Consider the following 27,504-nt stretch of genomic DNA (forward strand, 5'->3'; position numbering starts at 1 on the left):
AGTTTGTTTTTGTGAATGCTGCTGACATATTTTTTTCATCTTTTGTTTGTATGAAAATATCTGTTTGCTTCCAATGTGAAGATTATTTTCAGTGGATATTTGAATTCTAGACTAGCAGTTAATTTTCTTTAATTTAATTTTTGTGTGTTTGATGTCAGGGACCTCACATAGACAAGACATGTGCTCTACCACTGAGACACTGAGACACATCCCAAGCAGAGGGCCATGTATCCATAAATATATATTTTCAATTTTTATATTGTCTATATATTTATTTTATATATAAATAGATAAAATTATATATAAGTATATATTTATATATTACATATTTATGTGTATATTTATATAAGTATAAATATAAATGTATATATTATATAATGTGTTATATATAATATATAAAATGAATATATAATTATGTATATGGTATATACTATATATTTTACAATATATATTGTATTGGGGATTGCTCCAAGTGCTGCTTAGGGACTCATGTGACACTGAGAACAGAACCTGGCCCTCCTGCATGTAAAGCTGCATATGCACTCAGCACATTGAAATAATTTACTTAGTTTTTATTGTTGTAAGGAAAAGGATCTTTGAAAATATTACACTGCCTTCCGCAACCTTTGCTGAGAATACATGGGCTGCACTATTGTTTCTCCACACACACCCTCCACCCTTGCCTCTTAGTCATTGTTATTGAAATGACTGTCAGTCACACTCAATTGTGCTCTGCACATTCCAGTTGTCAGGATCTCTGGAAACTCCTTTGCCATTCAGACTCCTGTTTACCAGGTGATGCTCCTGCAGCAGTGCTCCACTATCTTTAAAGGTTGTACATGTCAGTTGCCATGATCACTCATTCCTGGCTGCAGCAGGCTGGAAGTCCCATACCGGCTTATCTTCAATCATTTCATTATGATGTACTTGGAGGGATATATACATGTGTTTCCTTATGTATGTGTGTACATGCTTACTTGTTTTATGTTTTGCAGCAGGTTTTGGATCAAATATATTATATTTATTTATTTTTAAATTTTTGTTTTCATGTTTGAGTCACACTGGTAGTGCTCACGGACTACTCCCAGCCCACGTGCAAGGTCACTCTTTCATTGCCAAGGAGACCACGTGGTGCCAGTGATTTAATCCATGGCTCTGTTGTGTGAAGTGCATACTCCAGTCCTTGGAGCTATCTCCTCAACCCCTAAATTTATTTAATGTGTTCTTTTTTTATTTTTATTTGATCTCTGTGAAATGCAAAGTTATTCATGATTAGGCAGACAGTGTTCCAACACTGGTCCCTTCACCAGTATCCACTTGCATTCTGTCCAGTTTCTCTCCCACACAACAGCCTTCCTCTATGATAGACAATTTTAATATACTTTTACAGTATATGCCTATATTGTAAGCACTGCTACCTACAATGCTATATTATGCTTCATGTATAACACTTTACTACCTTTTAGCTCAATGTATTTTATTTCTTAATTTTTAAAATGTCCCAGATATTATTTCTTTACATATTGCTCCTACTCCACTATCTCTTTTCTTCCTGGGATTCCAGTACTTATATCTTACTAATTTTCTGTGTCCTATTTGGTTTTGTATTTTCTCATACTATTTTCTTCCAGCCTTTCAATTCATTATGTTTTTTAGCTGAATTCTAATTTTTCTTAAACCTACCTATTGAGTTCTAAATTCTAGTCATTATATTTTTCAGTTTTAGCATGTTTATTCTTTTGCCAAAACCTTCCACTCATTCATTTAATTTCTTAGATCTATTAATTATAGGTATTTTTAAGTTCATCTCTGATAATTACAATGTCTTAAGACCTTTTTCTGAGGATCTTTATCTATTTTCTAATAGCCAAAAAAAGAAACAGTTATCTTTTTTCTGTGCATGACTATTTTTGATTGAATACCAGATATTGACTGTTGAAATTCTTCACTGCTTGTTCATATGATAATTTGAGTCTGTGGTTCCTGTTTTTTTTTTTCCTTCCAGAAGTAATTTATTTTGCTTCTATCATTTGTTTATGATAGGAACAGGTCACTTAAATTCAATTAGAAAATGAGATATTAAAAAAAGAAAGAAAATGAAATATTTCAGCCCACATGATAATTTATCTAATTCCTTATATCCTTACCAAAAAGAATCTCAACCACAAGTCTGAACTGATATTGGGCTCTACTCATTAGAGGGCCCTGAGTTTTGGTTATTTATTTTTCCTTGTAAGAATGACCATTTTATTTTATTGCTTCTAAAACCTTCAGCAATAATTTTTAAAAATAAAATCACCATAGATAGAGTTAAAAAGTTGTTGATAGTTGAGTTTAGTCAGACATGGGGCTGGAGAGATAGCACAGCAGTAAGGTTTTTTCTAGGAGGGATCTGTTTGGATTCCGGCATCCCATATGGTTTCCCAGCCTGCCAGGGGTGATTTCTGAGTGCAGAGCCAGGAGTAACTCCTGAGTGCAGCTGGGTGTGACCCAGAAACCATTCAATCAATCAATAAAGGTTTTTTAAAAAATAGTTTAGTCATACCATGTTCCAACAACCATTCCTTCACAACCAAACTTTTCAGCTTTTTCTCAGTTTATGAATTACTTAGAAACTATCAAATATCTGGAGGTAAAGGAATGACAATCAGACTTTACTCTTGAGTTTACACCTTCTTTGCTTTGGTCACACCAGTTCTTGTAGTGTTGATAGCTCTATTGTGTAGGTAGGCATTGAGAAATAAGAAGCATGCATTACTTAACAAGAAAAATATTCTTTGATACACATACATGTTATATATGAATATAGTGTTACTCAATTTTGTACCAATATGGTACTACCTTTGTACCACCTTGTAAAAATACATTGGACTAAATGGATTTTTCTGTTCTTATATGTCAAAACTTGTCATGTCTTGGATCATAGAGATCAGAATTCTCAGTAGGAAATTTTGGGGCGGGGGGGTTTGGTTTTTGGATCACACTCGGCAGTGCTCAGGGGTTACTCCTGGCTCTATGTTCAGAAATCGGTCCTGGCAGGTTCGGGGGACTATATGTGATGCCGGGATTCCAACCACCATCCTTCTGCATGCAAGGCAAACGCCCTATGTCCATGCTATCTCTCCAGCCTCAGGAAAATTGTTTTGAAGAAAACTACTCATAGCACTATTTTTAGAGGCAGAATTCTCAGACTATAGAGGTAATCAAATGCTGTGGTCCACTCTGGATAAGGTGGTACAAAGGTAGTACCATATTGGTACAAAATTGAGTAACACTATATTCCTATATAACATGCATGTGTATCAAAGAATGTTTTTCTTGTTAAGTAATGCATGCTTCTTATTTCTCAATGTCTACTTTAGATAGCAAGTCAAATTGCATTAGAAACTTCAACATAAGTGCTGGAGTGAATAGCATAGCAGTAGGGCGTTTGCTTTGCATGCAGCCAACTCAATCTGGGATGGACGCATATTTGATCCCCAGCATCCTAAATAGTCTCCCAAGCCTGCCAGGAGTAATTTCTGAGTGTAGAACCAGGAGTGGCCCCCCAAACAAACAAATAAACAAAAATTCAACATAGTATAAAACAAGGACCAGAACGGTGGCACAAGTGGTAGGGCACTTGTCTTGCATGCGCTAACCTAGGACGAACTGCGGTTTGATCCCCCAAAGTCCCATATGTTCCCCCAAGCCAGGAGCGATTTCTGAGCGAGAGCATAGCCAGGAGTAACCCCTAAGTGTCACTGGGTGTGGCCCAAAAAGCAAACAAAACAAAACAAAACAATTCATGTACTTCAAAACATTACTTTGAGGAAACTGTCCTTAAAAGTGTTTGGCAATGGGTTGAGAATTTGGGCCACTTATGGCTGTGTTTGGGGCTTTCTCCTTGTTCTCTGCCCAGGGAACATTCCCGGCAGTGCTTAGAGGGGACAATTGTATCACCAAGGTTTGAATTGAGGTCAGCTGAATTCATGGTAAGTGCCTTACCCTGGACCCCTCACTTTATCTCTTTCTCTTTCCCTTTTATTTTTATTTTATTTTTTAAAAATGCATCCCATAGTTGACATACTTGATCATAAAACCCTTGCTTCCAGATAACTGAAAGCAAAATTATTGGAAAATAAAAAGAGAACAAAAGAAAGGGAAGTTAAAAAAAAGAGAGAGAAAAGTGAAAAAGTATAGTAGCAAGCACATTTGTGAAAATCATAGTACTTCTAATAAAGTCATTAATACAATGGTAGAAGATTTAGTAAGCTCTTTTTAGCTGTTCCTGTTAAATTGGTGTGTTCATATAAGGGATGACAGAATTAAACAAATGAAGTTGTCCAGAGATTCACAGCACTATTACTGATACTATAAATTTTAGGGGCATGTAGCCAGCTGTCAGAGCTCCTAGACAATAAGAGGGGGTGGGTGAGGGCGCCTGCACTCTCTCCAAAAACCTCTGGTGATGCCAGCCCCCAAACCACCATACTTGAAGTTTGGTCAGATTGGTATCCCCGAAGGAAATCATAGAGGGTCAGTGATGAAGGAGGGCCATTGGGAAATGGTGATTCTGGGTGATGGAGGCAGCAGGCCTGGCTTTGACAGGCGGGAACTTCGCCCACCTTCTCCTTCTGAGATGGGCAGCTTTCTGCTGCATGGGCTGGTGTAGCCAGGATCTTTCCCAGCTCGGTTGACATCTCATTCAAGAAGAGGATGAGTCTATGGAGCTGGCCTGGTAGGAACCCCCTACCTTACATTTTTTAAAGTTATTTCTCTCTTCTCTTTTTTCTGAAGGATTGCTTATGGATGCCCAAATGCATCAAGTTAGGATGGTTTCTACCCTACACACCAACAGAGAAGGAGTATGGTGCATGGAAGCATCATTACATTGCTTGTGTGTCCAGCTTAGACTGGCTGACACCTCGGGAAGCTGCTGCTATTTATGGGACTTTGAATGAACCCAAAACAGGAGTTGAAGAGCTACAGGAGAGACAAAGAGAAAAGTGCCTAAGGAAAGTAATTTGGGGGAAAATTGCCCTGCGTAAGAGTGAGTAGAATTGAAAATCTTCTCTTACCTAAATAATGTAAATATAACTGGATGCACACACACATCTCTTCAAGGACAATATTTTCTGGAATACCATGTATGTAGTGGTACTCTCAAGAATATTCAGGACAGGGGCCGGGTGGTGGCGCTGGAGGTAAGGTGCCTTCGCTAGCCTAGGACGGACCACGGTTCGATCCCCCGGCGTCCCATATGGTCCCCCAAGAAGCCAGGAGCAACTTCTGAGCGCATAGCCAGGAGTAACCCCTGAGCGTCACAGGGTGTGTCCCAAAAACAAAAAAAAAAAAAAAAAAAAAAAAAAAAAGAATATTCAGGACAGGCCAGAACAATAGCACAGCGGTAGGGCATTTGCTTTGCATGTGGCCAACTCTGGACTGACTCCAGTTTGATTCCTAACATCCCACATGGTCCACTGAGCCTGCCAGGACTGACTGCTGAGTGCAGAGCCAAGAGTAACTCCTGAGGGGCCGGAGGGGGGGGGGGGAGTAACTCCTGAGCACTGCTGAGTGTGACCCAAATAAATAAAAGAATATTTAGGACACTTTTTTCCTTCACTGCCCATTTCTAGTTAATCATAATTTTTTAATTAGAAAAACATCCTTCAGAGGCTGAAGCAATAGCACAGAAGTAGGGTGTGTGCCTTGTATGCAGCTAACCCAGTATGGATCTCGGTTTGGTCCCCCGGCATCCCATATGTCCCCCAAGCCAGGAGCGATTTCTGAGTGTATAGCCAGGAGTAACCCCTGAGCATCACCAGGTGTAGCCCAATATTAAAAAAAAAAAAAAAAAAAAAAAACTTCAATGAAAAATAAGGTAACTTTATTGTGACCCCAGATCCTCACATGTTGTAAGAACAACAATGAAGAATTAAGAAAAATAGGAATACGGTCAATAGAAAATACATATTTATTTTGCTTAGTTTTGGGGTCACATATGGAAGTGTTCAGAGCTGCTTCCTGGCACTATGGTCAGGGCTCACTCCTGGCAGGGCCTGGAGAACAATATGTGTACAAGGCAAATGGCTTATCCACTGTACTATCTCTCTGGCCCAAGCGAATACATATTGGTAAGATTCAAGAATTTGAATTAGTGAAAAGTGGAGAGAAAGAGAAAATGGAAGAAAGAGGAATGACATAAAATAAGAGTATGGTAAAGATAGAATTGAACTACTGTTTTTTCTTGGGCCACACCAGCCTGTACTCTGAAGATAATCTTACCTCTGCTCAGGGGTGACCTCTGGTGGTACTCTGGGAACCATGGAGGGTGCTGAAAGCAAGGTCAGAGCCGTCCTCACTCCAGTTCTTTCTTCATCTTAACCGAATTTGGTTTTTAGGGTGAATTTAATGTGGTGTGTGCTGATTTATCCTAAAGCTTATGTGATATTATCAATAATTTTAAAATTGAGAAAGTAAAAAAAATGGTTGTTTTTCAAACTGGCTAGAAAGGAGAGTTAAGACTTCTGATTTGCAGTGTGTAAAAATGATCAAAAGTGATTTGGATTTTCCCATGCTCGCTCTTTCTTTTCTTTTCTTTTTTTTTTTTTTTTAAATACTGACTCACCCTCTGGGAGATCCTAACAAATGGGAAATGAATCAAAGCCAAGGAGAAGGACAGAAATGGCTCTGCAAAGCCTAGCGTTGGATTAGTTTCCACCAGCAAAGAATTGCCTGTTCTCTGAGCTTTGTTTCTTGACCTGAAATGACCAGTAACTTGCAGCCCTGTCCCGAGCAGCTCAGCAGTGCAGGGACTGTGAGAATGACTCGTGATTGGCATACGGCATGTGACCCTGCAAGTTCTGTTTCTGCTGCCTTTATCTACATGGACTGCACTCTGAGAAGTGAGTAGTCAACAGCCTAGCAGGCTGCTATTTGTTTTTCAGAGAAGTTATTCCAAGTCCAGCCCCCTTGGGTGAGTGGATCATGCTGCTCCAGATTGCTAAACTCCAAATGCCAACCGCGTCTCTCCCAGACAATGTGGAATCCAGAGGTGTTGCATGAAGCTTTGGAGAAAAGGCTCATTCTTGCATCCTTAGAAGCACTGCCCAAGGGGTAAGGCGAATTTTAACTGCTGAAGGCTCAAGGCACACTGTAATTTCTGGAACCTCTTCTAGAGTGACTTAGCAAACACATAAAAGTCTTGAATGATTATCTGCTGTCTCTTCTATGAATGCGTGATAGAAATAGTGAAATATAGTTAGATAGATGATAGCTAGATAGAAAGATAGATAGATATACACTTGAAGGGTGGAGACAACCTGTATCACTTAGACCAAGGGAATTTCCTTTCTAATTTCCCCAATTTTTACTGTCTATGCAAAAACAACCACAACAACCAACTTGCCACATCTGTTCCCCCTTTTTATCTATTTTTCTTCTTTTAATTTTATTTATAGTTTCTAGATTGGGGCTTCTGCCTTTTTTGCAGAACCACAGAACATGAATCGTCTTGTTCTGCTTCATATTTCTATGTCTTCCTACAAATTGAGAAAAGAAAAAAAAGTGAATCCTCCATTTTAATAAATTGTATTTAGCCACAAAGTGTGTGACAGGCACACACGATCTTGTTTCACAGAATGTCAGGAAATTCTAAGAGCCGTTGTCATCATTCCACACATTGAGGAAGTGTAGTCCCCAAAACAGCTTTGACCCAATCCTCTTTTGTGTCCAAACCTTTCTTGTGGCTGTTTCCCAAAACCACAGGGACAGACTAAGATGGAAAGCACCAGCTTTGTCAGTACTGAAAGGCCCAAAGAATACAGTGGTGCTTACAGAGCAAAGTCTAATGAGCAAATGAAGATGTCATCATTCTTCCTTCTTCTAGAAGCAATGTCTCTGGGAGTGATTCCTACCCATTGTTAAAGAAAAGCTGGCGTGGACTTTCCCAGGGTGATGTCAGTGCTTCACACACAGTCCTTCCACATTTCATAGTCATTTCATCTCGGATTCCTGCCTATGAGGTAATGTGTATGGGGAGACCAGCCCTTTATTAAATTGGGATTTTTTTCATCTACTTTTAAGGATGGATAACAATCTTTGAGTCAGTGTGTGTGTGTGTGTGTGTGTGTGTGTGTGTGTGTGTGTGAGTATGTGTGTGAGAGAAAGACAAGTAGGGACTGGAGAGAGAGCACAGCAGTAGGGCGTTTGCCTTGTATGCGGCCAACTCAGGAGATGGCGGTTTGATTCCCGGTATTCCATATGGTCCGTGAGCCTGCCAGGGATGATTTCTGAGTGCAGAGCCAGGAGTGCCCCCTGAGCACTGCTGGGTATGACCCAAAAAAACAAAAAACAAACAAACAAAAAAAGAACAAAAACAAAAAGACAAGTAGTAGATCAGCTACTTGTGGAAATATACAAACCCCAAATAGCTGTGTGTGTGTGTGTGTGTGTGTGTGTGTGTGTGTGTGTGTGTGTGTGTGCATATTTGTGTGGGCCTCTCAGTATTCATAAGGCTGATGATTTCCATGTGTTTTGTAGTGCGGGATCTAAATCAAGGCCCCACACATTTAAGGTATATTCTCAGTAGTTGAGTCGTAATACCAGTCCCCAAGGAGTTGATTTGTTTGTTCTAATTTGGGCCTTATCCGATGGTGCTTGGACTTCACTTTTTGGTTTCACTCAGGGATTACTCCTGGTGGATTTGGGGGACCATATGGGGTATCAGGGATTGGACCCTCATCAGCTATATGAAAGGCAAACAACCTACTCACTGTACTATCATTCTGTCCCAACAAGCAATTTTTAAAATCAGAAACACAGAACTGAAGAGAGAGTAGAGGATTTAAGTAAGGCATTTGTCTTGTGTGTCGATTATCAGGAATGATTCCTAAGAGTAGAGTGAGGAGTAACCCCTCAACATCGACAGCTGTGACCCCCAAGCTACAAACAGAAACAAAAAATAACACTTCTGTTAATTTCAAGATTAACTTTGAGGGCTGGAGAGATAGCATGGAAGTAAGGTGTTTGTCTTTCATGCAGAAGGTCGGTGGTTCGAATCCCGGCATCCCACATGGTCCTCTGAGCCTGCCGGGCGCGATTTCTGAGCATAGAGCCAGAAGTATCCCTTAAGCGCTGCTGGGCGTGACCCAAAAACAAAAACAAAAACAAAAACAAACAAACAAAAAGATTAACTTTGATGGTCTACAGCCTGATCATTTAGTAGAACCACATGAACAGTTTTGATCTTGTGTGTCATAGAATTTTCTTAATACTGACCAATATAGCATGCTGGGCACAGAGGATAATTGGTGTCACAGTGTGGGTGGGTGAATAAGGCCATTCTCTGTTTTGTAATTCTAACATGACACTGTTCTTTATTAGGATATGAATGTTATTGAGATAAATTTGCATGAAGTTACACCCGAAGTGCCCTAAAGTTTGGGATAAATGAATAATTTAAGTGACTTTTCAGTCAATCTATCACTAATGCTAAACTTTATCATAATGGTAAATGCATGTATTGTTGTTTTCAAGAAAAATTTAAATATTTATTTAAATAGAAAGGTTTATGTCAGAATTGAAGATTAAAGCATTCACAAGAGAAAAACCTAAAATTTATTTAATAAGTTCATTGCAGATTTTTTTTATTATTTTTAAAGGTCTCTGTATGGGTATGTATAAAGATAAAAATAAAAAATTGCCTAATTTATCAGTAGTATGTATCTCTGAGTGAAGGGCTCACAACTTTACTAGATTTTCTCGTATAGTTTTAAAAGAAGTAAAATAATGAAAAAAAATATATCCCACAATATGTGAATAATTTAAAATCTATCAGCAGTATCATTACATCAGATCAAATAGCTATTATTATCATCAGTACTATAGTTTGGAACCTAACCTAGTGGTTGTCAGGGGACTACTCTTGGCTCTCCACTCAGGGATTCTTCTTGGCTACTACATGAGGGCCCATATATGGTGCCATGGATCAAATTGGGGTAGCCTGCATGAAGAGCAAGTGCCCTCCCCTCTGTATTACCTTTTCAGCCTTCCCTATTATATTTGATTAAATGATAGATACTTGAACAATGGTTTTGAGTCCTGGAGTTTTGTTTTTATCTTTTAGATGGTGGTGGGCAGTGTAAAGACAGGGATCATTTCTCTGGTATATGATCACAGTGGCATAAACTTGGAGAGCCTGCTTTACCTCATAGACAAAGCTCTGGATGGGAAGAAAGTAAAGAGTATGGGAATATTTAGTGAAGGAAACAGCAGAGAAGTCAATTTACTCCAAGGTAAGACAAAATGGGTATTGGGAAGGACATTTCAGTCTCTACAGGCTTAATGTTTGTCCATTTTGAATACAATTTCATTTCTAGGTTGCCAAGAAGAGGTTGATCCCTGCTTACAGCATCCCAACAGTAAGATTGTCCTCTTAGTCAAGGACAGTCTTCAGTTTTGTTTTTGATCCTTCAATTGATTGCATAAGGTCTACCCAAAGAGGGGAGGGTGGTTTGTTTCACACAGTCCATCTCCCCCCTGTGCTAATATCCTTAAATCACCCTTATAGACATGTCCAGAGTCATGTTTGACTGGTTATCTGGGTCCCTATGGCACAATCAAATTGATAGGTAAAATCAACCAGTAAAGAACAGCTATCCCCTTCCAATCCTTCTAGCCCCCTGGAGACCACTTACTATTTTACTACATGTCCCTATGAATCAACCATGTTAGCAACTCATATAAGCAGTCATTCAGTACTTGATTTATGATTAGTTTCTCTTAACATAATATCCTCAAGATTTACCTTTGTCAAAGCATGTGACAGGATGTCCTTCCATCTTTTAATGGCTGTATAACATTCTATTTTACAAATATACCACATTTTATTTCCACTCCCGCCTCATACAAGAGATGTTGGTTTGCTGTTGAGCCCCACCCATAAAGCTCCATTTTTCTGTGGATGGATATTTGTTTACTGACTATAACCTCGTGGTCCTTTTCTCAACATGGGTGTGAAACTTAGTCTTTGAAATTCTGCTTTTGATTCCTTTGTCTATAAGACCCAGAAGTGAGATTATATGAAATTTCAGTTTCTAATATTTTCTTTGTTTTTGGGTCATACCCAGCAGTGCTCAGGACTTACTCCTGGCTCTGCAATCAAGGACCACATTTTTGGCAGGCTGTGTATAAAGTATATCACACTAGACTGCTATACTAATGCTCCAACCCTTATTTTTAATATTTAAAAGAACCTATGTACTATTTTTCCATAGCAACAGCACTGTTTTATAATCCTACCAACTATGAACAAGGGATCATTTTCTTCGTGTTCCTGTGCACACATACTACTTTGTGACTTGGGGACGTCATGGCTATTGTAATAGGTGTGATGTCATAGCTGTATGAGCTGTGACCTGTTGATTACTGATGCTGAGTTCCTTTCCTATGCTTGTTGGCCTTTTACATAGCATTTTCACAGAACTGACTCTTCTCATCCTTCATCCAGTTTTCATCTGGTATATTTGATTTGAGGATTGAGTTAGAGTCCTTCATCCTAGAGTCTGGCTACTCTCTATGAATTAAGCTCTAGGATTTGCAAATATTTTCACTCAATCTGTGGATAATCTTCCCTCTGTTGATTCAGTTCTTCAAGGTCCCAGAGTTGTTTAGTCTGATGAAAGTGAAGCCATTTTCATAGCAGCTAGCCAGGACTGCTGGGCATTAACAGAATTCTTTTTACTCTTGCATGGCCTCTACAACAAAAGAAGGGCTAGATAGTGCCAATTTGTTCTGGGGCATCTTTGAAAAAATATCAATAGCTGAGCTTTTGAAGAGAAAGATGATGAATGGGAATGTTTAGTAACTTAGTAACTGTAACCAAAATGTAAAAATGCTGTATTATAAACAACTTTGAAAACGACAACATTTAAATAAAGTAGGTAATTTAGAAATAAAAATAAACCAAAAATATTTTCATTCAAAAAATGATGAGTGATAGTTGGGGATGATGAAGATTTTAGAAGTAAACTTTCTGTTTCTCTCCCTTCTGCTCCTGTACCATGCAACCTTCCTTTATTTTGCCTAAAATGGATGTTTTCAAGTGTAACTAATGTGATACGTCCTTGTTTGTGGGATGAAGAGAGTAAGATGGTCAAAGTTGTCAGGGATGGCACAAAAGGGCAGAACATGGCCATCAGACCAGCGTGACTGCAGCTGACCTGCTGGCAGACTCTCTGTGAATTTATTATTTGCGAAAGATAACTGTTTATGCTTTAGCCTTGTTTTCTTTTTGACTATTCTTTTGTGTACCTGTGCTCCATATTCGGTTTCATATGTTTGCCCAAGCAAAGCAGATATTTTGCTTTTTTGAGAGATGTCAAGCTAATTGAGCTGGTAACTACAACTATATGATAACTTTAGTAGTATCGTAATATGGGATACCTGATTGAAAATTAAGTTAACAAATGAGTCAGAAGGAAAGGGACAGACATAGAATGATCACACTCATTTGTGGGATATAAAAAAAGTTGCAATGGTGATGGGGGGTGTTCTTTTTGTGACTGAAACCCAATTACAGTCATGTTTATAATCACTATGTTTAAATAAAGATATAATAAAAAAAAAGAAACAAATGATAGTATGGTATTACTATCCAGAACAGAGACAAGTTCCAAGAGAACCAATCCATAGTAGGACGCTTGTCACAAATATGGGGGAATACAGTTAGTGAAAGGGATCGCTGTGACAATGATAGTGAAATGATCACCCTGGACAAGAAATGGGCGCTGAAAGGAGATAAAGCAATCTGCATAATACCACTTTGTAATAATATTGAAAACCACAGTGTCTAGAAGACAAAATAAAAGGGGAAAGGGAAGGGGAGGCATACATGCCACAGAGTCATGGGAGATGGGAGATGGAAAATGAGACATTAGTGGTGGGAAATACACTTGTGAAGAACACCTGTGAAGGGTGTTGGACATTGTATGACTAAAACTCAATCACGAACAACTCAATTTAGTAACTGTAACAAAAAATACAGCTGTATTGTAAACAACCTTGAAAACCATAGTGTTCAGATAAAGTAATTCATTTTAAAATAAAAATAAATTAAAAATATTTTTACTCAAAAAAAAAACCACCCAAAACTACAGTTAATAAAAAGGAAAAGGAAACAAACATGGCAAATGGCCTTGTAGCTCTTCTGTGATTGTGGGAAGGAAGTTCCTATTGCAAATCTCACACACACACAGAGAGAGAGAGAGAGAGAGAGAGAGAGAGAGAGAGAGAGAGAGAGAGAGAGAGAGAGAGAGTTTATTAGGATTCTGCTCTCAGCCTGCTGATCTCCATCAAAGGGAAGATTATAGCTCTGCCCTGGCCTTGTCTCAAAGCAGGCTGAGAGCACAGGATTCTGGTCTTGCATGGGCTGACTCAGTTCAATCCCCAGTACCAAATAGGGTACTCTGAACACAGTCAGGAGTTAGCTCTTCTCTACTCCCCAAATAGAGCAAATAGTAACAGGGACTGGGAGAGATAGTATAGCAGGCAAAGCACTTTGCCTTGCATGCAACCACTGCCCCCCGCCCCCTGGTTCAATCCCCAATCCCACATAAAGTCCCTTGAGCACTGTCAGGAGTGATCCCAGAGATCCAGGAGTAAACTCTTGAGCACTCTCTAATGTGGCCTCAAACAAATAAACTGACAATAGTAACAATAACAAGACATCAGAAAATGAAAATGTCCTTTAACATAATTGTGCTATTTTTTCTCTAATGCTTTTGTATCTACCAAACATTACATCAGACAGATGAATCAAAGCAAAAACGCACATGCTTTGCAAACTCTGGCCTACAGAGTTCCTGAACACCAAGCCAGAAGGAATTCCCAAGTGCCAGCAGGGGTACCCCTAACCTCCCAGAAACAAAGGACCAAAGCTGTAGTTTTCTTACTCTACTCCCCAAAGAAAAGCCAAGTTGTCAGCTTCCCTTGACTAAACTTGTTTTCATTTCACAACTGGAGTTCAATAATACAAAGTCATCTGGACAACTTTAGCAGTGGGATACACACACACACACACACACACACACACACACACACACACACACACACACAGATAAGCAGGGTCATTGCCCAGCATGCCCAGGAACTAAGGGTTTCTGTAACGGTCATTACCTCTGGGACTTTCCAGTGTGAATGACTATTTTTTTTGATTAACAACTGTGGGACCTATTTCTACATTGGGGTGTGATTGCAAAAGCCCAGGTTTTACCAGAAATCCACCTTCAACTCTGCTGCAGAGTAATACAAAAAGAGAGACCTTAAAGGGAGAGAGGTTGTGGCCAGGTTGGAGGGCATTCGGACCTTTGTGGCCCTATCATGGTGCATCGAGGATATGGCATAGGAAGGAGGTCAAAGATCTTGGGCATAAGAGCAGGTGCTGGTAGGATGACACTTGAATGCTTGATGCCACTGTGATAATTAAACTCATGATCTTACACTTGGTTGAGCACAACATAAGCCACAGAGCCTCTTTTAGCACCCCCAAATAATGGCTTCTCTTTCAAAATAATTGCCTACTTGGCCTTTCTATGTTGTTCTTGCTATGACCAGGGATTGCATACATACCTAGCTGTGGGTACTGCATCTCATGCTGGGTTACTATCACCCTTGGCCACAATGCTCACCAGGTTTATTACTTTTATACTTGCATAGTTTGCACATGTGCAGTGGAGATTCACAAGTTCCAGTTGTGGTCTTTGCTCGGGGCCACTCTGCTGCTCACAGAGTGCTTTGCACAGGTTATACTTCCTGACTGTGGTGCTTCCACCCCTTTGTGTGCTTGTTGCACCGGGGAAGGCGGTGTCTACACCCTTTTGTGGTGCTCACACACCTGGCTTTAGCACAGCTGGAAATCACTTGCAGCTCTGGGCATCGCAGACAGCAGAGCCACCAGCCTCAGGGTGCATTGCTGTCCAGCCCACACTCAGTGCAGGTGGTGCCTCTGGGATCTGAACCCGTGGCTTGAAACGTGCAGGCGGCCATACGAAGCTGCTGTGTTCATCTTTCATGTTGACTTCTTGAACTGTGGTTCCATTTTCACAAACTGCTTAGCATATGTACATGACAATACTATAAAATTAATATTCCGTTTGCATTCTGTTCCTCTCCCCAGGCTATAAGATTGGTATTACCAATCTATTACGGCCCGAAGTGAGAGATTTCTGGGAGAAACTTGGGAGCTATGTGGTCCCTGAAGAAGAAGGGGGTCATGTGGACCTCTTTGTGCCACTTGGAGCATCAGGTGAGTTTTGAAAATGAATGGTCCTATGCTTTAGGATGACAGTTAATGATTTTGTGAGCTGATTCAGGCAGAGTTTACTTTTACTTTTCTTCTCTCTCACTCCTAAGCATGTTCAGGCATTTATTTTATTTTAATAATTATTTGGGGAGGGGTGGATTTGGGCCATCTTCCTTGATCATTGTGTTTAGGAGTGACCCCTTTTGGTTCTGGGGAACCAGATGTGGGTGGGCCTTCTGCAAGGCAAGTGCCTTTACCCCTGTACATCTGTATCTTGAGCCCTAGGCATTTGGGGAAGCGAATTGAAGTTCATGGTTGGGGTCACTTTCCCTGATGAAATAATTCCTCATGATAAAAGCATGACAATGACAAAAGCAGTTCTCATTTTTTAAAAACATACAAAGTGATGCCTCCATCCTAAGTAATAAAATTAATTAAAGTTAGTGGCAAAAATCCATGAGTACACTAATGAAAGTATCTTTCACTGCAGAGTCAGGGGTTGAAGTCCTTTCGCAGCTGTCTCAACTAACTGGCACGTTTTTTACTGCTCCCATTGGGATTGCAACAGGCTCTTTCCAGCACAGTAAGTATCTCTGGGGGTCAGCCACCCTGCCCCCGAAGAGTCTCCAGAGGCAAAGCACAGCTAGTAACACTGTTCTGTCCTCTGAAGGAATGGGGTTCCTTTCCAAATGGTGCCCTACTTCATCCCCCAGTCATTTGTTAAGTAAGTCATTTATGAAAGGATCATTAGTTGCGAATATTTGCTTCAAACCACCATCTGCAAAGAGTGAAGACTTAGTTCATTGGAGTGGTATCCTAGCTGACCTAGAGAACTAAAAAATAGGAAGACTCATTTTAGGTAGTAGTGTACCCTCAGATGCCTTCATTCTGAAGCATGAATTGTCATTATGAAGCGATGATGAAGCAGCTTGATCAGAGAACCCCCATTTATTTTCCAAAGTAAAATCGGGTTTTTATTTAGGAAGGAGAGAGAGAGAGAGGAAAGAGGTAGAGAGAGGAGAGAGAGGAGAGAAAAAAGTGAGAGAAGAGAGAGGAAAGAGAGAAATATCTGACCCAGAGACAGGCAGGGGAGAGGGCAGGAGAGAAACTGGAAACTTTGGCACTGGTGAAGGGTGGAGCTGTTGTACACTGTATGACTGAAACTTAACCATCAACTTTGTAACTGTGTGTCTCACAGTGATTCAATTAAAGAATTTTATTTTTTTTAATTCTCTTAGTCCTCAGTGACTGGCTAGGACCACCACAGGAGGGGGTGCCCACCGCCATCTACTTCAATGAGGAGAAGCTGCAGGCCTGGTGTAGCCTCACTGAGGGCCTGGAAGACGCCCTGAAGGCAGCCAGGAAGCAGCTGGGTCCTCACTTCAGAGAACTTCAGAACAACATCAGCGGCAGGATCATGGGTGAGAGCTCCCAGGTTTAGGGAGAAGTTGGGTTCCTGTTCGTAATGAAGGCAGATTGAGGAACAGAGTCCGTTGGGGCCTGAGAGACACATAATACAGTATTAGAGCTCTTTCTTTGAACATTGCTAACTTGGGTTTGATCCCAGGCCCTCACACGTTTCCTCCACAAGGAATGAGTACAGAGCCCCAAAACCCACAAAATAAAGAAATGACACTAACTGAAGCTGACAATAAGTAACTTCAGTGAAACTGTACTCAGGTCAATTTTTCTCTCTGTTCAGTGTCATCTGGGTCTAGCATGGAACTCAGCAGAAGAGCAAATGCCTCGAATGTGCCAGGTCCAGGGATCAATCCGGCTTACCAACAGAAGAGAATAAAACAAGAGGCTAGGGAGCTAGAGTGATAGCACAGTGGCTGAGCGTTTGCCTTGCATGTGGCTGACCTGGGACGGACCTGGGTTTGATCCTTGGCATCCCATATATATGGTCCCCTGAGCCTACTAGGAGTGATTTCTGAATGCAGAGCCAGGAGTAACCCATGAGCCCTGCCGGGTGTGGCCCTAAAATTAAAAAATAAAACTAAAAAAAAAGCCAGTTGTTTCATATTTTATGGCTTTCTTAATTATGCCAATAAGTTTTTGCTTGTCAAAACTCTATGCTTGCCAGAGAACCTTTTTTTCCTTTACTTTTATTTAAACATCTTGATTACAGATATAATTGTGATTAGGTTTCAGTCATGTAAAGAACACCCCCCCTTCACCAGTGCAACATTCCCACCACCAATGTCCCAAATCTCCCTCCATCCCACCCCATCCCCACCTGTACTCTAGACAGGCTTTCCAGTTCCCTCATTCATGGTAGTTCTCAGAGTAGTTATTTCTATAACTGCACTCACCACTCTTTGTGGTGAGCTTCATGAAGTGATCTGGAAGTTCCAGCCCTCCTCTCATTGTCTCTAAGGATTGTTGCAAAAATGACTTTTATTTTTCTTAAAACCCATAGATGAGTGAGACTATTCTGCATCTCTCTCTCTCCCTCTGACTTATTTCACTCAGCATGATAGATTCCATGTACACCCATGTATACGAAACTTTCATGATTTCATCTCTCCTGATGGCTGCATAATATTCCATTGTGTATATGTACCACATTTTCTTTAGCCATTCATCTGTTGAAGGGCATCTTGGTTGTTTCCAGAGCCTGGCTATTGTGAATAGTGCTGCAATAAATATAGGTGTGAGGAAGGGGTCTTTGTATTGTATTCTTGTGTTCCTAGGGTATATCTCTAGGAGTGGAATAGCTGGGTCGAATGGGAGCTCAATTTCCAGATTTTGGAGGAATCTCCATATCGCTTTCCATAGAGGTTGGACTAGACGGCATACCCACCAGCAGTGGATAAGAGTTCCTTTCTCTCCACATCCCCACCAGCACTGATTGTTCTCATTCTTTGTGATGTATGCCAATCTCTGTGGTGTGAGATGGTATCTCATCATTGTTTTGATTTGCATTTCCCTGATGATCAGTGATGAGGAGCATTTTTTAATGTGCCTTTGGCCACTTGTATTTCTTTTTTATCAAAGTCTCTGTTCATTTCTTCTCCACATTTTTTGATGGGATTAGATGTTTTTTTCTTGTAAAGTTCTGTCAGTGCTCTGTATATTTTGCATATTAGCTCCTTATCTGATGGGTATTGGGTGAATAGTTTCTCCCACTCAGTGGGTGGCTCTTGTATCCTGGGCACTATTTCCTTTGAGGTGAAGAAGTTTCTCAGCTTAATGTATTCACATCTGTTGATCTCTGCTTCCACTTGTTTGAAAAGTGCAGTTTCCTCCTTGAAGATGCCTTTATGGAGTCATGGAGTCATGGAGTGTTTTACCGACGTGTTGTACTATATACTTTATGGTATCAGGGCTGATATCAAGGTCTTTAATCCATTTGGATTTTACCTTTGTACATGATGTTAACTGGGGGACTATGTTCGCTTTTTTGCAAGTGGCTAACCAGGTCTGCCAGCACCACTTGTTGAAGAGGTTTTCCCTGCTCCACTTAGGATTTCTTGCTCCTTTGTCGAAGATTAGGTGATTGTATGTCTGGGGAACATTATCTGAGAAATCAAGCCTATTCCACTGATCTGAGGGTCTGTCTTTATTCCAATACCATGCTTAGATAACTATTGCTTTGTAGTACAGTTTAAAGTTGGGGAAAGTAAGGCCTCCCATTTTCCTTTTCCCTAGGAGTGCTTTAGCTATTCGAGGGTGTTTATTGTTCCAAATAAATTTCAGAAGTGTTTGATCCATTTCTTTGAAGAATGTCATGGGTATCTTTAGAGGGATTGCACTAAATCTATACAATGCTTTGGGGAGTATTGTTATTTTAATGATGTTAATCCTGCCAATCCATGAGCAGGGTATGTGTTTCCATTTCCATGTGTCCTCTCTTATTTCTTGGAGCAGGGCTTTATAGTTTTCTTTGTATAGGACTTTCATGTCTTTGGTCAAGTTGACTCTAAGATATTTGAGTTTGTGTGGCACTAATGTGAATGGGATTGCCTTCTTGATGTCCATCTCTTCCCTATCATTATTGGTGTATAAAAAGGCCATTGATTTCTGTGTGTTAATTTTGTAGCCTGCCACCTTGCTATATGAGTCTATTGTTTCTAGAAGCTTCTTGGTAGAGTCTTTAGGGTTTTCTAAGTAGAGTATCATATCATCTGCAAACAGTGAGAGCTTGACTTCTTCCTTTCCTATCTGGATTCCCTTGATATCTTTTTCTTGCCTGATCACTATAGCAAGCACTTCCAGTACTATGTTGAAGAGGAGTGGTGAGAGTGGACAGCCTCTCACCAGAATTTAGTACCAGAATTTAGAGGAAAGGCTTTTAGTTTTTCTCCATTGAGAATAATATTTGCCTTTGGCTTGTGGTAGATGGCTTCAACTAGATTGAGAAAGGTTCCTTCCATTCCCATCTTGCTGAGAGTTTTATTTTTTTTTATCAAGAATGGGACTTGGACCTTATCAAAGGCTTTCTCTGCATCTATTGATATGATCATGTGATTTTTATTTTTCTTGTTCTTGATGTTTTGTATGAAGTTGATAGATTCATGAATGTTAAACCATCCTTGCATTCCTGGGATGAAACCTACTTGGTCACAGTGTATGATCTTCTTGATGATGCATTGGATCCTATTTGCCAGGATTTTGTTGAAGATCTTTGCATCTGCATTCATCAGGTCTGTAATGCATTCATATTGGTCTGTAATTTTCTTTTTTGGCAGCATCTCTGTCTGGTTTTGGTATCAAGGTGATGTTGGCTTCATAAAAGCTGTTTGGGAGTGTTCCCGTTTTTTTTTTTTTTTTTCAGTTTCATGGAAGAGCCTGGCTAGGATTGGTAGTAGCTCTCTTGAAAGGTTTGAAAGAATTCATTAGTGAATCCATCTGGGCCTGGGCTTTTCTTTTTGGGCAGATGTTTGATTACAGTTTCAATTTCCTCAATAGTGATGGGGGTGTTTAGATATCTACATCCTCCTTACTTAACTGTGGAAGGTTATAAGTGTCCAAGAATTTATCCATTTCTTCTAGGTTCTCATGTTTAGTAGCATAAAGTTTCTCAAAGTAGTCTCTGATTACCCTTTGGATCTCTGCAATATCTGTTGTGATCTTTCCCTTTTCATTTCTAATATGGGTTATCAGGTTTCTTTCTCTCTCTTTCTGAGTTTTTCCAATGGTCTATCAATCTTGTTTATTTTTTCAAAGAACTAACTTCTGCTTTTGTAGATCTTTTGGATTACTTTTTGGGTTTCCACTTCATTGATTTCTGCTCTCAGCTTTGTTATTTCCTTGTGTCTCCCTATTTTTGTGTCCTTTTGTTGAGCACTTTCTAATTCTATGAACTGCATCATTAAGCTATTCAGGTAGGCCCCTTCTTCCTTCCTGATGTGTACTTGCAAAGCTATAAATTTTCCTCTCAGGACCGCTTTTGCTGTGTCCCATAGATTCTGGCAGTTTGTGTCTTCATTATCATTTGTTTCCAGGAAAGTTTTGATTTCCTCTTTGATTTCATCTCAGACCCACTGGTTGTTCAGTAGCAGGTTGTTTAATTTCCAATTGTTAAAGTTTTTCTTCTGTGTGCCTTTGTAGTTCACATCTAATTTCAGAGCCTTGTGTTCAGCAAAGGTAGCCTGCAAAATTTCTGTCCTCTTGATTTTATGAAGGTATGTTTTATGTGTCAGCATGTAGTATATCCTGGAGAATGACCTATGTACATTGGAGAAGAATGTGTATCCAGGTTTTTTGGGGTGGAGTGTCCTATATATATCTACTAGTCCTCTTTCTTCCATTACTCTTTTCTGGGCTAGTATGTTTTTGTTGGGTTTCAGTCTGGTTGACCTATCAAGTGTTGATAGGGCCGTGTTGAGGTCTCCCACAATTATTGTGTTATTATTGATATCTTCTTTCAGATTTGTCAGTAATTGTATTAGATAATTTTCTGGTCTCTCATTGGGTGCATATATGTTTAATAGTCTGATTTCTTCCTGTTGCACATATCCTTTGATTAGTACATAGTGTACATCTTTGTCCCTTACAGCTTTTCTGAGTATAAAGTTGATGTCATCAGATATTAATATGGCAACCCCAGCTTTTTTAAGGGTGTTGTTTGATTAGATAATTTTCCTCCAGCCTTTGATTTTGAGTCTATGTTGGTTCTGACTATTCAGGTGTGTTTCTTGTAGGCAACAGAAGGTTGGATTCATCTTTTTGATCAATTTTGCCACTCTGTGTTTTTTAGTTGGTGAATTTAGTCCATTGACATTGAGGGAGATGATTGTCATAAGATTTAATGTCATCTTTGCTGTGTTTGTTGGTCTCTCTTGTCTTAAAGTAGACCTTTCAGTTTTTCCTTTAAGGTTGGTTTTTCATCTGTGAAGTTTCTGAGCTGTTATTTATCCATGAAGCTACATATCCTTCCTTCAAACCTGAACGTGAGTTGGGCTGGGTGCAATATTCTTGGTGAGGCATCCATTTCATTCAGTCTTGTCACAGTATCCTACCACTATCTTCTGGCCTTGAGAGTTTCTTGTGACATGTCTGCTGTAAGTCTTAGGGATGCTCCTTTGAATGTAATTTCCCTTTTTGATCTTGCTGCTTTCAGTATTCTATTTCTATCTGTGGGATTTGTCACGGTAACGAGGATGTGTCTTGGGGTGTTTTTCTTTGTATCTCTTTCACCTGGTACTCTTACGAGCATGCAGGATTTGATTGCATCTAATCTTTAACTCTGGGAGTACCTCTTTGATGATGTCTTTAACAGTTAATTCTTCCTAGGAATCTCCTACCTGGACCTCAGGGACTCCAAAGATTCTTATGTTGTTTTTGTTGAGTTTATCAAAGATTTCTATTTTCATCTGTTCACGTTCCTTGAGTACTTTTTCCATTGCCTGATCGTTTGTCTTAAGGTTCTTTTCCAATTTCTTCTGTGGTGTTGAGTTTTTTTGCATCTCATCTTTCAGCACATTGATTCTGTCCTCAGCTGTTGTTACCCTGCTGGTGAGGCCATCCACTGAGGTTTTCAGTTGAACTACCATGTTTTTCAGATCTGTTATTTTAATTTGGAGTTTCCTGATTTCTGTCTTTGTGTTCTGTTCAGCTCGATCTATGCTTTCTTTGAGTTCTACGAACATCTTCCTTATTTCTATTCTAAACTCCTTATCTGAGAGGTTAATCAGATTGTTGTAATTTTTAGGTCATCTTCATTCTCTGTGCATGGTGTTTGGCTGAGAGGTTTCCCCATTGTCACGCTTGTAGTGTGATTATTTTTCTGCGTGTTGTGGTGGGATTCATTGGTTAGAAAGAGTATGCAGCTGCAAAGCGAAGCAGAGCGATCATGCTCTTCTGGAATCTCAGGTAGAGCTATTTTTCTGGGCCCTTTTCAGCCCACTACCAAGAGGTTCAGGACACAGGACAGTGGAAAAACACACACAGACAACACTCACAGTTTCTCACATTTGGGAATCACTGGGCGGGCGTAGATATTCCCAGCCTGACGTCACAAACAGGGGACTTGCCTTTCTGCAGAAAACTACGGATAGCCGGTTTTCATGGCCGGACACAGTTTTTTGGCATTCTGGCCCTTGGAAGAGCCTCCGGGAGAGCTATTTTTCTGGGCCCTTTCAGCCCACTCCCAAGAGGTTTAGGAGACAGGACAGTGGAAAAACATGCACAGGCAACACTCACAGTTTCTCACAGTCGGGAACCACTGGTCAGGCGTAGATATTCCCTGCTTGCCAGAGAACCTTGTCTCTTACCTACCATGATTTGCGCTAAAAGTTAAGAACCTCATGAACCACAGTACCTGCTACTTAAATGATTCTAACTCTTATTTGAACTTTTTCCTATTTATTTATTTATTTATTTATTTATTTATTTATTTTGGTTTTTTGGGCCACACCCGTTTGATGTTTAGGGGTTACTCCTGGCTAAGTGCTCAGAAATTGCCCTTAGCTTGGGGGACCATATGGGACGACGGGGGATCGAACTGCGGTCCTTCCTTGGTTAGTGCTTGCAAGGAGTTTGTCCTATTTATTTTATTTTGGAGATTTGTGACAATCTCTGTCTTGTACTATCACTCTGGCCCTTTTTTGTATACTTAAAAATCTACTAAAATGCTACTATGAGCACTGACTTTTAATTCAATTCCACCCATCTTTCATAAATTGATCACAAGGTATGTGGTATTGTATTCACAGGGCAGTTTGTGTTTGATGCCATGAGCCTGGGCAGCATCCTCAACAACCAAGAAACAGCCTGCATTCTGGTAGAAGGATTGATGGAACTTTCAAAAGAAAATTCTGTAAGTATTTCTTTAAAAAAAAAAAAGAGCAAATGGAAAGCACAGTGGGTAGTGCCTGCACAATGCATCACAGAATCCATTTATGATGCAACTCCAACTATTAGGTCATAATTTGCCATTGTGCTGTCACAATGGGCATATGATGCACACTACTTTGATGTCATACATCATGAAAGTGACATCACAGTGTACTTTCTGAAGTGTCACCAGTATGAGGTCATGATTGATTATTGTGAAGTCACAAAGGACATTATGAAGCAGAAATTATGATGTCATTATTTATGGTAATGACATCACAGACTCAATTTATGATGCAACCCAACTATGGAGTCATAACTCACCATTGTGATGCCACAATGGACATTATGATTCACAACACCATCAGGCAATAATCATGATTGTGTTGTTACAATTTAAATTATGAGGCATATTTGGGGCTGGAGAGATAGCACAGCAATAAGGCATTTTTCTTGTACATGGCCAACATAGGGTGACCCGACTTGATTCCCAGCATCTCATGTGGTCCCCTGAATCTGCCAGGAGCGGCTTCTGAGCGCAGAGCTAGGAGTAACACCTGAACACCACTGGGTGTGACCCAAAACAAAAATAAATAAATAAATTATGAAGCGTGTAACTATGATGGCATTATCCAGGTTTGTGACATAAAGAATCCATTTATGGGGGGGGCCAGAGAGATAGCATGGAGGTAAGGTGTTTGCCTTGCATACAGAAGGACAGTGGTTCGAATCCCGGCATCCCACATGGTCCCCTGAGCCTGCCAGGAACGATTTTTGAGCATAGAGCCAGGAGTAACCCCTAAGCACTACTGGCTGTGAGTCCCCCAAAAAGAATCCATTTATGATGTATCCAAACTATGAGGTCATAACTCATAGTTTTGACTTCACAATTGATATTCTGATGCACCTCCACTAAGGTTATAATTCACAGTTGTGACAACACAATGGACATTATGATGCACAAGTCTATGATGTTATAAATCACAATTGTGACATCATAGTGTAATTTATGAAATGCCACCAGTATGTGGTCATGATTGATTATTATGAAGTCACAAGGACATTATGAGGCAGAAATTATGATGACAGTATTAATGATAGTGACATCATAGATTCCAATTATGATGCACAATATCTATGAGTTCATAATTCATGGTTTGACATTACAAAGGACTTCATGATGCACCATGACTATGAAGTCATAGTTCATCGTGTGATCACACATTGAACATTATGATGTGCACCACTATGATGGCATAATGCATGTTTATGAAGTCACAGATGACATTATGATGTGTCACACTGAAGAGGTCATATCTCATGGCTGTGATGTCACAATGCACAGTATGATGCACACCACTATGATGTCTTAATTCAGCCTGTGACATCCAAAAACATTATGATGCACATCACTATGATATCATAATTCACTATTTTGATGTCTCAGTTTTCTTTATGATGCAGCACAATGATGAGGTCAAAATTCATTATTGTGACCTCACAGTGTACTATATGATGTGTCCCATTATGAAATCATAATTTGTGATTGTGACCTCACAATGGACATAAGAGGCACAAAACACTGATGTCATTAATCATGTTTGTGACATCATAGTATCCATTTATGTGACCTCATTATGAGGTCATAATTCACAAATTTGTGACATCACAACAGACAGCATCGCTAGGAGTGGTCCCTTAATGTAAAGCCAGGAATAAACCCTGTGTACTAGAGGTGGCCCAAAACCAAAAAAAGAAAAAAACAGAAAAAGAATTGGAGAGATATTACAAATATGGCATTTACCCTGATATTGCTACCCGTTTTCATTCCCTTGAACTGCATAGTCCCCTAAGCACCTTCAGGAATAGTACCTGAGCACAGAGCTCAGAGTAACCTTAAATTTGTCAGGTGTGGCCTGAAATAACACCCCTCCCATGAGAATTGAGGTAGATTTAAATCTTGTATTTACTGACTCTAATTGGATAGTAGTTACTTTGTTTTCTGGACTTAGAAACTAGTTAGGTAGAAATCTAAATAAAAAACTTAGTTTAGGGGCTGGAGCCATGGCACAGTAGTAGGGCGTCTGTCTTGCACACAACTGACCTTGGACAAATCAGGTTCAAACCCGGGTTCTATCTCCTGGCATCCCATAGGGCCCCCCAAGCTAGGAGCGATTTCTGAGCCCCATAGCCAGGAGTAACCCCTGAGCATCACCGAGTGTGGCTCAAAAAAAAAAAAAAAACCCTTAGTTTAAAAACTCAATGAAAAACATGTTTTGTTTTGTTTTACTGCATTTTATTGACTTGTATTTCAAAAGAATGTTTTAACTAGGTATTTATTGGGGGGGGGTTTGTGGGTTTTGCAGGACCACCCCCTGGAATTTTTATCACATTTTTTACTGAGGAAATGTAATAAGAAGAGTAACAGTTTTGAAGGAAATATAATTCTGAATAAATGTGACCCCAAGCTAGCCCTCAGTGTATTTGTGAAGGTGAGTTTTTGTGATTTCCTGATTGTTTGGGCTTGTTTGGGAGGGTAGGTAGTACTCAGCAGTACTCTGGGTAGAGGCCCTGAAACTGTACTATCACTCTGTCCTTTATTGTGGCATTTTGCTGGCACTGCTTCCCTGCAGAGCAAGGCATGGTGGCTCCAAATTTCAGATACAGTCATGAGAATTCTACCTGGAAAGAAAAGATGGTTTTTTTTCTTTCTTCTAAGGACCTCAATTCCATAGTTCAGTAAAGAAATGAGGGTTTGTGGTTTCATGCTGTGAGAAACATTAAAACCACTTTGATCAGGAGCAGCACTATGTTGACTAGAAAAACATTTAGGTCATAAGTGAACCAAATATTAGCATTTGACCTTGAATGGGGAGACTGGAGAAATGGTACAGGAACGAAGTCATTTGCCTTATATCCTGCCAACCGCAGTTCGAATCCATGGCTCCATAGGTGGTTCCTGAGCACCTTTCGCACTCACTCACTCTTGAACCAAGAGCCACAGATAGCTCTGAGCATTACTACATGTGACTCCAAAACCCCTCCCACCAAAAACTAATTTAGTGGAAAGAGAACGAGAAACAAAGAAAGGACAGAAGAGAAAAGAGAAGAAGAAGCAAAAAAAAAAAAAAAAAAAAAAAGGGGGACACAGCAATTTTCTGAAAACAAACAAAAACCTCAGTACCTCAGTGACATAAACTAACTTAAGGAAAAAAGATTTATTTTTTAAATTGACAGTCCAAGACACATTGTGTGTGTGTGTGTGTGTGTGTGTGTGTGTGTGTCTGTCTGTCTGTCTGTCTGTATGAGAGAGAGAGAAACAGAGACAGAAATCATAAATGACTCTTCTTAGTTGAGATCTAAATGTATGAGTTAAAATGTTTTGAAGTTACTGTTACAGGCAAAAGAGAATAATTTTGCCAATACTATCTTTAGAATCCAAACATTCTGGGTTCAAATCGAGATTCAAGAAACACTGAAAATCAGAGAGTCAATTTCTTTGGGAAGGTGTGGCACATCTAATAGTCTCAGGGCTAACTTCTAGCTCTGTGTTCAGGAGTTATCCTGGAAGAGCTTGGGAGACTATATGGAGTACTGGGGGTCACACCCAGGTTGGCCACGGGCAAGGGGAAGAGCTCTATATGCTGTTCTATTGCTCTGGCCCCTCAGAGAGCCAATTTCTGTGAGCATGTCATGCTAGAACTGTTTATACCCATCAATAGAGAAGAACACACCTGTCTTGGATCACTATGACTTGGAAAATCAGGTCCCACATGAACTCATCACGGAGGCAATTGATGGGACAAGATTGGGTCACAGACGACAAATTACCAGTGTCCTATTAACCTCAGAGCTGCAAGTCTTGGTTAACTCTTCTGTAGATGCTGGCAGAGTGGAGGGTGGGGCAGGCCTGCCACTGCTAGGCTAAACAAACTCAA

At 40.0% G+C, this 27,504-nt stretch overlaps 2 protein-coding genes across 2 annotated transcripts in view; one reads left to right on the top strand and one right to left on the bottom strand.

The window, feature by feature from the left end:
* Positions 1-27,504, bottom strand: part of CITED2 (Cbp/p300 interacting transactivator with Glu/Asp rich carboxy-terminal domain 2) — a 1,046,546-nt gene that overhangs the window by 464,816 nt on the left and 554,226 nt on the right. The window lies entirely within an intron of this gene.
* Positions 1-27,504, top strand: part of ECT2L (epithelial cell transforming 2 like) — a 94,440-nt gene that overhangs the window by 47,347 nt on the left and 19,589 nt on the right. The window contains exons 4-11 of the mRNA XM_049788001.1: positions 4,780-5,032; positions 6,930-7,098; positions 7,871-8,006; positions 10,109-10,277; positions 15,158-15,286; positions 15,774-15,866; positions 16,522-16,704; positions 23,446-23,549. Coding sequence (XP_049643958.1) covers positions 4,780-5,032; positions 6,930-7,098; positions 7,871-8,006; positions 10,109-10,277; positions 15,158-15,286; positions 15,774-15,866; positions 16,522-16,704; positions 23,446-23,549 — 1,236 coding nt within the window. The remainder of the gene's footprint in view (positions 1-4,779; positions 5,033-6,929; positions 7,099-7,870; positions 8,007-10,108; positions 10,278-15,157; positions 15,287-15,773; positions 15,867-16,521; positions 16,705-23,445; positions 23,550-27,504) is intronic.

The sequence above is a fragment of the Suncus etruscus genome, chromosome 15 (genome assembly GCF_024139225.1).
Source record: "Suncus etruscus isolate mSunEtr1 chromosome 15, mSunEtr1.pri.cur, whole genome shotgun sequence".
NCBI classification, from domain to species: domain Eukaryota; kingdom Metazoa; phylum Chordata; class Mammalia; order Eulipotyphla; family Soricidae; genus Suncus; species Suncus etruscus.